At 32.4% G+C, this 12019-nt stretch overlaps 2 protein-coding genes across 3 annotated transcripts; both read right to left on the bottom strand.

The window, feature by feature from the left end:
- Positions 1-1430: 1430 nt before the first annotated feature.
- LOC125423222 (MDIS1-interacting receptor like kinase 2-like) lies at positions 1431-2327 on the bottom strand. The gene is made up of 2 exons (XM_048476877.1): positions 2054-2327; positions 1431-1813 (listed from the first exon to the last, which is right to left on the bottom strand). Exons 1-2 carry the CDS (start codon positions 2325-2327, stop codon positions 1431-1433), a joined length of 657 nt encoding a protein of 218 aa, XP_048332834.1.
- A 4761-nt stretch (positions 2328-7088) lies between these two features.
- LOC132803230 (MDIS1-interacting receptor like kinase 2-like) lies at positions 7089-11135 on the bottom strand. Of its 2 annotated transcripts, XM_060815605.1 has the most exons (3): positions 10747-11135; positions 8032-9303; positions 7089-7630 (listed from the first exon to the last, which is right to left on the bottom strand). In XM_060815605.1, exons 1-3 carry the CDS (start codon positions 11060-11062, stop codon positions 7260-7262), a joined length of 1959 nt encoding a protein of 652 aa, XP_060671588.1. In that variant the 5' UTR covers positions 11063-11135; the 3' UTR covers positions 7089-7259. The 2 variants fall into 2 exon arrangements, with proteins under 2 accessions (XP_060671588.1, XP_060671587.1); XM_060815604.1 differs by lacking the exon at positions 10747-11135 and having other exon boundaries at positions 8032-10292.
- Positions 11136-12019: the final 884 nt, after the last annotated feature.

Genomic DNA, 12019 nt, shown 5'->3' with positions numbered 1-12019 from the left:
AGGGGATAATGTGGTGCATATAGAAGTGCGTTTTCTATGTAGAGAATTTTATGGTAAATCCAATCCTCAGGGGAGATTTTGTTGGATTTTCCATTGGAGGGTCCAGTAGGGCTTCCTTGGGATCAAGATTTGTCTAGAGTTCTGGTGAGGGATTTTGGATGGGTCCTAACAATTCCCAACAATATTCATGTCAGATGTTGCAGGTACTAAGCTCCAAGTTTTACTTCTTTGCAAAGCCTCATATTCACTGTCCATAGCAGCTTTCCATTCAGGAAGTTGAAGAGCTTGTTTAACTGACTTTGGCATTTCTAGATCACCAAAAATCTTTAGAAGGCATCCTCTTTCAATCGGTAGATGAAAATTATGCCAACAATGATAACCAATGAAATTATAAAACATACAATAGAAAGGATGATGAAAACTAAAGTTGCATTTGCTATCTTTTTTTCTCTTTGTTGGGCAAGCTTTCAGGCCAGTATTATTGCCACACAAACCTTTATTATTTCCCAATACTACCATGGTAAAAGCTTTGGTTTTTGGAAGTGGACCTTCCAACTAATTGTATGATATATCAAAAAATATCAAACTCAACATATCATTGTAAGAGGATGGAATAGAGCCAGACAGATTGTTGTGAGAGAGTTGTAATGTCTCTAAATTCTGTAGATTTCTAAGCTCTGAAGGCAACTCTCCTCTAAGAAAATTGTGACTTACATCTAGATATTGAAGAAAGTGTAAGTTCCCAATTTGGAACGGAATAGCCCCAATAAATTTGTTACCTCTCAAGTCCAACCCTGTTAAATTGGAGCACCTATCTAAATCTTTAGGAATTGGTCCAGTCAGATTATTTTTCGAAAGATCAAGATTTCTGGGTTCTGATAACATTCCAATCTCTGATGGAACATTGTTTGAAAGACCATTGTTGCTCAATCTGAGGACGAATAACAATTTCAGTTGGCCAAGTTTGGAATCTTCCCTGCAAGATGATTGAAGGATAGGTCAAGTATACGCAAATCAGTAGCTTTCCCGAGTTCAGGAGGTGGCCGACCTGAAATTTCATTTCTAGATATAGTCAACAAAGAAATATTACTGCATTTACCCCATTTTTCAGAAAGCTCACCAAAACACTTATTGCTACTCAAATCATATAATACAAATTTGGCCATATTCTAAAAATTTCTGATATATTTCCTGTAAGCTGATTTGCTTCAAGATGAATTATGATCAAGCGAGTGCAATTTCTCAAGGTTTTTGGAACTGGACCCATGAAGTTATTATCATCTGCATAAACTCTAGAAGTTTCCCACCAAGACAAACATTATCTGGTAGATATCCAGAAAATGAATTGGCTTGCAATTGGCAATACTCCAAATCTGTAAAATTGTCCATTTCTAATGGAATGGATCCATTCATGTTGTTATTGAAAAAGCTTAACTGAGGAATCTGAGTTTTCCAATTCCTGGAGGTATAGGGCCAGATAGTTGATTAACTGCTACGTCCAAGACATTGAGATTAGTCAAGTTTCCAATCGTGGTGGGAACAAGTCCAGAAAGCTGGTTGTTAAATAGGTCCAACTCCTTTAAGGCTTTAATGTTCCCAATGGATGCAAGAATTGAGCAGGTGAGATGATTCCCATAAAAGTGTAATTTATTCAATGATAAAATATGTCCAACTTTTTCCGGTATTGATCCGGAAATTTTGTTCAGACCAAGGTCTAGAATGGTTAAGATGCTTAGGTTTCCAATGGATGCAGGGACTGGACCTGAAAGACTGTTGTTATAAGCTCTGAACACCTTAAGAGACCTCAACATGCCTATTCCCTATGGCATAGATCCATTTAAATCATTGGAACTCAAGTCAAGGTGTTGCAAACTTGTTAAAAGACCTATTTGGGATGGAATCTTCCCGGAGAGATTATTTATATCCAAGCGAAGATTGGTAAGTTTCAAATGGTTACAGATGTGGAAACGGATACTTCCATAAATGGAGTTGTTAGATAAAACACGGGTAAGTAAGTTTGGAAAAGATGTGAAGCTCAAGTTTTCAAACGTACCTCGAAGACTACTACGTGGAAGGCTTATACGAACAACGTTTCGTACTCCATTACAAGTGATTCCAATCCATTTGTAGGGGCTGCCGTTATTGTCTTTCCTTGAAGAGTTAGAGTACAGCTTCCATGAAGGAAGAAGAGAATGTGAAGTTGAATTGTGAAGGCTGTGCTTCCATTTGAGAAGCGCTTCTACTTCTCTAGTGCCATGTTTGGTTGCTGCAGTACTAGAAGAAAAACAAGGAAGCAATAATAATAGAATGATTATAATGCTGGCCATCAGTAAGGTCAAAAGAAAATTACCTTCTTTGAAGATTGTCAAGGGTGCATTGGCTTAAATATCTATCCTTTATTGATTGTAGGAAAAAGAAAATAAAAAAATTTGTAAATTATAAAGTTTGTCACCTAATTTTGTCCCCTACTATAAGAGGACTGCCTATGCGGCTGCAAACTTTATGAAAAGGAAAAGTTTTTCTCCTCGTTTCTTATTGGTTGTTCAATAATGCATGACTGTTCTAAAATTTTCAGCCTTGTGTATGACATGGAGCACTTGGAGATTTTTAATAATTTGAAAAGCTAGGTATCCCGAGCATAATATTTAGAATCAACATGGACTCTCCTCATTGGCCAGTGTAAAATGCATGTAGAAATTATCTAGATGCTTGAAGTTGGTTAATTAAGGTATTTGTATACCAACAAACTCTAACTACCATTAACTAACAGTAACAGGCATTTAAAGTAAGTAAAATATATACTAAACCATGCCAATACGAAATGTAAACGTAAGACATAAATGTAATTAAGTACCACATTGGCTACGAATATACTTTGTAATATTCAATATATGTCGGCTCATATCAAATACAAAAGTTCTGCAATCATTTTTTAAATAAAGTTCAATGGAATGATTATCTAAGGCAGGCAGAGGACCCACTTACATGATGTTTAATGTAATTCGTGGTTGTGATCGATAGGGGGATGTATGAAAAGTAAGATTAATTAACCACTATTTAAAATCTAATTTGCTTGTTATATATGTTTTCACTTTTTGATCTCCTATTGGTCTTTGTTAATTTTGGCCAGATCATGCTTTTGTCATGAATTTTGTGTTCAGATCTAGCATACATGGCTTATAGTCCAGGAGAGAAATCGGAGTGCAAATATTCCCCAGCTTATGAAAACAGAAGAAACAATTGAATATTTATCAAATTTTAAATTTCAATTTGTAAAATTCCAATCTTATCGCTTGGGAACACTTTAATTTTTATTTTTCAAGTAAAAAAAAAAAAAGTTGCATAAAATTCATTGAGTATTTTATGTAATAATTCACTTGGTGACAAGCCCTCTGCCTTTACTATATCCAAAAATTGCATTTATGTTGGATTGACATGGGATGGATTAAAAAAAAAAAAAAGATTTATTCTTTGGCCTTACTTTGTATTGATAATATATATTTTCAATTTCCTTAATTAATTTGGTGACTGTAACTTTGAGCCCAAAAAGAACCCATATGATACTGGAAGTGTTATATATCTGCTGATTAAAATGGAAAATGATCATCATTCAAACTGATTAATTGGTCAAGTCAGAGGAAGAAGTCATTGTTAATTATAATTACTGCTTTTTTTATTATTCTAAATAAATTCAAAAAACATGCTGCAAAGCCTTTTTTTTTTTTTTTTTTTCAGCCGAAACAAGTAAGTTTAATACCTCAATGGAGTTCTGTTTTGTGCTAAAATTGTTAATATATATGTATATGCTGCTGCCGTGACTGCTGTTTGATCCATGAGCTGGCTATCTAATTAAGCCAAAAGGAAAAAAAGAGGAAAAAAAAAAAAAAAAGGAAAAACATTAACCATATGACTAATCAAGTGGTAGGTAATATCAAATTCGCAATTGGTAATACACTGGTCGTCACAATTTTGTCTCTTATGGCATGGTTTATATTATTGTTGATGGTGGCTGCGGGCATAGTTTAAAATATCCATAATTTCTTTAAAATTTACATTTTTCCAATAAAACTATAGAAAATATAGATTTTAAAACGAAACGGATAAAATTTTAGTAATTTCCATTGAAATTTCTAATATTCTTCCAAAATTTCCATTTATATATAGCCACATCTGTTCCTTCATAGTTTGGTCAAAATTTCAACAATATCCATCTACATTTCCAATTTCTACTAAAGATTCCGCAAAAATTTCGAAAATATCTATATAAATTTAATATTTTTTTCAAAAAACTGAAAACAAATTTTATTGATATTTAATTTATATTATTACTTTTGGTACATTCAGAAATAAGAATGAGGAAGAAAACAATAGTTTTTAGCTATTAAGGAATTCTATGTATGATATTGAGATAATATCTATAGATTATAATGTAATTAGTAATAGTTGCATGATATATTTTAAAACAAATAATTTTACCAAATATGTATTTTTTTGCTTATTTTTTATCAATAATATTATATTTATATCTGTTAATGATTATTTAAGAAAATATAATATGTATTCAATATTTTTTCAATTTTTATAGTGAAATTGATCATTATTTAATTAAATAAACTAATCCTAAACTTTTAATAAAAAAGTTTATTTTATTTTATAAGTTTTCATTATTTTTTTATAAATTTTAATTGATATTCGAAAATTTTTGATATTTTTATTAATATTTTCATATTTTGAACATTCGATGTTTTCATTATTGGTTATGGGAATAAGATTGTTTCCCAATGTAAAAGTAAAAAAAAAAAAATGTTTTAAATAAGTTTGAAATAAAAATTGTTTCACTTACTGGTTTGGTTAAAAACTAACACTGATAGGGTATTTGGATAATGACCAAGTTAGTAGAAATTTAAAATTCTTGGAAAAAATAAATTTTTTTTTTCTTGTTTGGATGATTTTTAAAAGGAGGAATATGTGGGGCTCAGAAGAAAATAAATCTCAGAATATAGAAAACTAACATGAAAAGTTGATATTCTTAAAGCCCTGTTTAGGAAGTGTCAAAGTTGAGAGGGAAATTGATTCCCAGAATTTAGTTTCTTAAGAATTAATTTTTCTCTTGATATATTTGGCAAGTAATAGAAAAGTTGGGGTTTTTAAGTAATTAAATCTAATATTATATAATAAATTAAGGACAAATATATATTTTAAAAAAATTTAAAACTATTTTCTCTGGGATTCTTAAAATGATACATTTATAGGTGGAATAACTTTTTTTTACATATTTTTCTACATTGGTGGAAATCTAATTCTCTGGGTCCACATTTTTCCATCTCACAATAAATATCCAAGCAAAATAAATTCATTATTTTTCCAAAGAAATTAGATTCCAACTAATTTTACTGTTATCTAAATTTATTGTTAAATATGTGTCATTCTAAAATTCTATGGAAAAATTAATTTTATTTATTTTTTAATATAATTTTACCCTTTAATTTTAATACACAAACTTATTTAATTACTTATAAATCCTATATTATTGTATTATTAACCAAATATTATAAAAAAAATTCCAAAACAAAATTTATTCTCCGAAAATTGAATCTCAAAAAACTAATTTTCATGAATAAGTTTTCTTCAATATTTTCTTTTCTACCAAATAGGGCATAAAGAGAAAGTTTGTTGATGAAGATAAGACCATAATTGTAAAAATCCCATAAAAGAGGACACAAAAATAGGTTAAAATTATAAAAAAGAGGTTTTTAAGTAATTTTACATTCTATGTGGTGTGGGTAGCAATTCTTGCCGCGCAAAAAGGTGCACTCTTGTGCAATCTGTTTGGTCATTTTTATATTTAACTGACTTGCTTCACATATTTTCATTAGGGAATATAAAAAGGTGAGGAGAACAAAAGACAAAAGAAAATCCTTACACAAGTTTTCTTATTTTCACTTGTTTTAATAAAATTGCTCCGATTGACCGACTTATATATATTTGACACAATATATTGCAATAAATGGCCGACATACATCAAGAAATGAAAGTTTCATATAATAGGAATTAGGTGAAGTTATTCTAATTTAAATTTAAAATATGCAAATTATTAAAAAAAATTAATTCCTATGTTTAGATAAAAATATGTGGTTATATTAGACAAATATGACATTTTCATAGAAATTTTGTGAATGGTCTGCTGTAAAGCAATTTGGTATTTCTATGTATATATATATATATATATATATGCCCACAGCATAACAATAGATAATACAAATTTTCTTATAATTACTTGTAAATTAATACCTGAAACAGAGATTTTGTTTTGATTTGTATATCCGCTATATTATACCGTGCCCTGCAGAGAATTCTGATAGTTCCATGAAACCAACATTTTTATATTAATTTATATAGTTTTGTTGTCCAGCTTAAAAATGGAATCAAATGGTTAAACAAGAATTCCGTCAATCCCTCTTTGTAGTATGCCCTCCAAGTCTGGGGTTGGAAGGAGATAATAAAAATATTGTGATTCATGTATTTATATATATTTTGACTTAAAAATATCTTCTTTCTTTTTTTTTTTTTTTGGGGAAATTATGATATTTATATTCGATGAATTTATAATTTGTAGCTCGGTAAAGTTATCTTATTATTCAAGGTCAACGTGTAGGTGGCCTGTTAGTTTCTGAACTGTCATTCCTTAGGTTATAGAACAGTCAAATAGTTTGGTTGGCTTGATCCAATTTTTTTTTTTTTTTTTTTGAGAGGTATTTCATAGCTGAGTTGTCCATATGACTTTCGAGATGGTAATGCACCATTGTAGAAGGGAAAATTGCAAGCCAGGTGAAAATTTGATCTGTTTTTGCAGGGCTTGGGATTATAATTGATGTTGCGGCAGGATACAAGTGTGCGCCTCATGCAAGAAATTATGGTCCAAAAACAATGTCACATATGGAAATGGTTTTAGTAAATATTATATGACTGCAAATTTTGCTTCAGTCCATCTATTAGGAAATTAAAGATTATGAAATTGTTTTGTTCTGAAAAAACTCGTAGAGAAATACCAGATCATGTTTCAGTTTCATCCATTAGAGACAACAAAATCAGTTTCCTCATTAAGTACAAGACGTAACAAAGTCCTGGTGTATCCAAGCTCGGGCTATCTTATTACACAAGAAAAGAAAAACAATCCTAAGACTAATACGAGAAAGAAAATGAACAGAAAGAAAATGAACAAACTTTGACAATATCAAACAAGGAGAAATCCCAGCAGTTTAGGATGTCCATGTTGGGGAATCAAACAGCTGCTTTATTGTAATCATATAAAATGGCTCTGATAATGATTCTAATGGAGTTGACAGCTTTCTAGATACTTGCTTCATAGTTGGACGGAACTGTGGACTTTGTTGCAGGCACGCAAATGCTATCTCTGCAATGGAGATCACTTGGTGTGCTATTCGCCCCCTTGGAGGTGAGAGACGTTGATCCAGTACATCCTTAATCAGAGCATCAACAGCCAGTAGTGGTGCTAAGAACAAAGATGATATGAGGTCTCCCGGATGCTTTCCCATGATCACTTCTAATGTTACAACTCCGAAGCTATACACGTCGATCTTCTCATTTACTTCCATTGTATAAGCAAGCTCTTCAAAGAAATATGACTTTGAGTTAATATTTTATGATGATCAGAAATTTCGTATAGGCAATTGCAAATAAGTCAGGTATGTATTTTTTCATCACAGTAAGTAAATTAAATTATATAAATCTTCTTCTATTTATGTATGTACATCAACAGTACTCAAACCATCCTAGTTAATCTTTGTTATCTATGTCTAGCAAATATGCATAACACATGGTTCTCATGTCTGGTATAGAAATCTGCCTTTGAAGCTCTTTGAAAAACACATAATGAGCAGATCTGCCAGATCATGAGCTTTCCTGGTCGCTAAAAAATAAAAATAAAAAATAAAAAAAATAAAAAAAAATAAAAAAAAAACAATGCATAATGGATTTAACATAAAGGAGTAACTCTGATGGATCAATTACCTGGGGCTGAGTAGCCAAAGGTTCCTACAAATGGAGTCCAATTCAATGACTCAGGATCCAAAGTTGTAGCAGCACCAAAGTCAGAAATGTGAGCTTCGTATTCATCATCCAACAGAACATTCTTAGTTGATATGTCTCTATGAATTATAGCAGGACTACATTCATAATGCATGTATAATATGGCATTGGCTAAACCTTTCACCACATTTATTCTCTTGGTCCACTCGAACTCTACTGCCCTAACTTCATTGCTTAATATCTTCGCTAAGCTCCCTCCTTCCATGAACTCATACACCAAATATGATTGTCTTGCATGTGAACAATATCCATAAAGCTTAATGATATTTCTGTGGCGTGCTCTTGTCAAGACACTAGTCTCACTTTCAAAAGCTTCCACAATAGCTGCTCCTTCATTCTCATGCAATTTTTTCACGGCAACAACTTGACCCGTTGAAAGCACTGTTTTATAGACACTTCCATATCCTCCAACTCCAATGCAATATTTGGAGCTGAAGTTCTCTGTTGCTTGAACTATTTCTTCATGAACCTTTTTCCCATTATGGCTCCATGCTTCAAAGAAAGTTAAAGTCATTTGTGTTTGTCTTGGCTCATCCATATGCCTCTCTCTCTTTTTGCAAATAAACAATGCTCCAACAATGATAAATGACAGAATAAGAGCACAAGTTATAGACACTGTGACAACAAATATTATCGAATTACTTCTATTCTCTTTAGGCATGGGGCAAATCTTTATAATAGTGTTGTTGCCACACAAACCTTTATTATCTTCCAACGCTTCAAGGGGGGCCTCTAGGAAGGCTTTGTTGTTGGGCAGAGGACCTTCTAACTGATTGTAGGATATATCAACAGATGTCAAGCTTATCAATTCTTTAAACGTTGATGGTATTGAGCCCGACAGATTGTTGTGTGAGAGGTTAAATGTTTCTAGCTTATCCAAATGACCAAGCTCGAAAGGCAACTCTCCTGAAAGCAAATTGTTACTTAGATCAAGATTTTCGAGGGAGTGCAGATTCCCAATTTGGAAGGGAATAATTCCACTGAATTTGTTATTCCTCAAGTTTAAATGGAGTAGTTTTGAACAGTGTTTCAAATGCATAGGAATTGGTTCACTCAACTGGTTGGCTGCAAGGTCAAGTGCTTCAAGGTTCGATATCATTCCAATTTCTGCAGGAACATTGCTAGAAAGGGAATTATTGTTGAGCTTGAGAATGTACAACAATTTCAACTGTCCCAATTCCTTAGGAATTTTACCTACAAGAAGGTTGGAAGAGAGGTCAAGTTTCTGCAATTGAGTAGCCTTCCCAAGTTCAGGAGATAGCCTACCAGAAATTTTATTATTAGATATGTTCAACATTGTGAGTTTTGGACACTGTCCCCAGTTTTCGGAAAGTTCTCCAAAAAACTTATTGGTGCTCAAGTCCATATAATCCAGGTTTGGGTATATTCCGAATTCTTCATATATATTTCCTGTTAGTTGATTCCCTTCAACTGAAAGGCGGACTAAAGAGCTGCAGTTTCTTATGCTTTTTTGAATGGAACCTCTAAAGTTGTTATAACTTGCTATAAACCATGTAAGCTTCCCACCAAGACAAATATTATTTGGAATGGACCCAACTATTTTGTTTCCAGTAAGTTCCAAATCAGTTAACTTGCTCAGGTTTCCAATGGACACAGGAATTGAGCCAGTGAGTTGGTTATAATACAAATAAAGGGTAGTGAGTGATTTGAGCTGTCCAATCTCACTGGGGATGGACCCAACTAATTTGTTTCCAGTAAGTCCCAAATCAGTTAACTTGCTCAGGTTTCCAATGGACACAGGAATTGAGCCAGTGAGTTGGCTATCATACAAATAAAGGGTAGTGAGTGATTTGAGCTGTCCAATCTCACTGGGGATGGACCCAACTATTTTGTTTCCACCAAGTTCCAAATCAGTTAACTTGCTCAGGTTTCCAATGGACACAGGAATTGAGCCAGTGAGTTGGTTATCATACAAATAAAGGGTAGTGAGGGATTTGAGCTGTCCAATCTCACTGGGGATGGACCCAACTATTTTGTTTCCACCAAGTTCCAAATCAGTTAACTTGCTCAGGTTCCCAATGGACACAGGAATTGAGCCAGTGAGTTGGTTATCATACAAATAAAGGGTAGTGAGGGATTTGAGCTGTCCAATCTCACTGGGGATGGACCCAACTATTTTGTTTCCACCAAGTTCCAAATCAGTTAACTTTCTCAGGTTTCCAATGGACACAGGAATTGATCCAGTGAGTTGGTTATCATACAAATAAAGGGTAGTGAGTGATTTGAGCTGTCCAATCTCACTGGGGATGGACCCAACTATTTTGTTTCCACTAAGTTCCAAATCAGTTAACTTGCTCAAGTTTTTAACGGACACAGGAATTGAACCTGAGAGACTGTTACTATGAGCAGAAAATAACTCAACAGACACCAACATGCCTATTTGAGTTGGTATAAAGCCATGCAAATAATTACTTTCCAACCAAAGGAAACGTAAATTTGTTAAAAGGCATAGCTGGGATGGGATGTTTCCGGAGAGATTATTGGAATCGAGGGCAAGGTAGGTGAGTGAAGAAAGGTTGCCAATGTGAGATGGGATACTTCCATAGAGGGAGTTGTTATAAAAGTCAAGAGTGAGTAAGCTGGGAAAGGATGAGAAGTTGAAGTTGTGAAGCGTACCTTTCAGATTACTGCTTTCGAGAGTAATGTTGATGATACTTCCAAAGTCGTTACAAGTGATCCCAACCCAAGTACAGGGGGTATTATTATAGAGATGATGGGAAGTTGAATCAGTAGAATTGAGATTCCAAGAGCGGAGAAGAGAATGTGTAGTTGGATTCATATCAAAGCTGTCCTTCCATTTCACAAGGGCCTCAGCCTCTCCACTTATTGCAAAACAAGTACTAGAAGAACAAAGAAGAAACAGTAGAATGATGATCAACAACAAAAACTGATCAAGTGACCGTACAACGAGGTGTGGAATCCAGGGTGCCATGGACTTGATAATTTTTTAACTTTAAGGCAACGCTTAAATGCCTTGGCTTTCTTTTGAATATATATAGAGAGAGTATTTTATGTATTTATTTATTTAAAGAAAACGGAAATAATTTATTCTTTTGTTTTTGCAGAAGAAATAATTCAAAATAAGTAATTGTTTTTTTCCTTTATTTAATTGAAAGGTTACCCGTATTTGTTCAGAATAACCCCTAGTTAAATAATGGATTAATTAATTAAATTTTCGTTTCCATATAAACATTTTTAATAGTATTTTGGAAAATATATTATATCTAATAATTTAATTCATTTTTTTGTATGATTAATTTAAAATATATATATATATTTACATTGTTATTATTATTTTAATTTTTTTCATTATATTTTATACTTCTTTTTTATAAAATTGTTTTTTTTTCTTATTTTATATTTTTTATAATTTTTTTTTGGGGTTCTATTATTATTATTATTATTATTTATCTCCAATTTTTTTATTGTTTTAATTGGATACTTGTGGAGACACATTTCATCTGTACTCAGTTAAAGATTCTGTCTGATTTTTTCGTTGGATCATTGATTTTCAACTTCTACTGGATCTCTATCTCCGCACTTCCCCATATCAAAGTCCTCAAAATTGATTTCATTTTTTTTTTTTTTTTAGGACTAAGAGACTTGTATTTTTTTTGTCTTTTTTGTTGCCAAGGACCAAGACCTCAGACTTTAGACTTTTTTTTTTTTTTTTTAAACTTTTGTTGAATTGCTAAATTGATTTTATTAAATATATATTATAAACACCCGTCATGAACAAATTGAAAAAAAAAAAATGAAAAAAGAGCCTAAATTGAAAGCAAAATAAAAATAATTCAATAGAAATTGGAGGGTACAAAAGTATGTTTTACCCTATACTTATTTTAGATTTCAAAGAAGCTAAAAGCCAACAACAAAACCTCGCAGATTC

This window comes from Ziziphus jujuba, chromosome 3, assembly GCF_031755915.1.
Source record: "Ziziphus jujuba cultivar Dongzao chromosome 3, ASM3175591v1".
Classification (NCBI taxonomy): domain Eukaryota; kingdom Viridiplantae; phylum Streptophyta; class Magnoliopsida; order Rosales; family Rhamnaceae; genus Ziziphus; species Ziziphus jujuba.
The sequence above is the reverse complement of the archived record's forward strand: the minus strand, read 5'-3'. Positions and strand labels throughout refer to the sequence as shown.

Coding starts and splice junctions, on each gene's coding strand:
- LOC125423222 (XM_048476877.1), bottom strand. CDS start 2,327: ATGGCCAGCATTATAATCATTCTATTATTATTGCTTCCTTGTTTTTCT. Junction 1,814..2,053: donor TCCACGTAGTAGTCTTCGAG/GTACGTTTGAAA, acceptor CATAGGGAATAG/GCATGTTGAGGTCTCTTAAG.
- LOC132803230 (XM_060815605.1), bottom strand. CDS start 11,062: ATGGCACCCTGGATTCCACACCTCGTTGTACGGTCACTTGATCAGTTT. Junction 9,304..10,746: donor CGAAAGCAGTAATCTGAAAG/GTACGCTTCACA, acceptor ACCTTCTTGTAG/GTAAAATTCCTAAGGAATTG. Junction 7,631..8,031: donor CTTTGGCTACTCAGCCCCAG/GTAATTGATCCA, acceptor ATTTCTTTGAAG/AGCTTGCTTATACAATGGAA.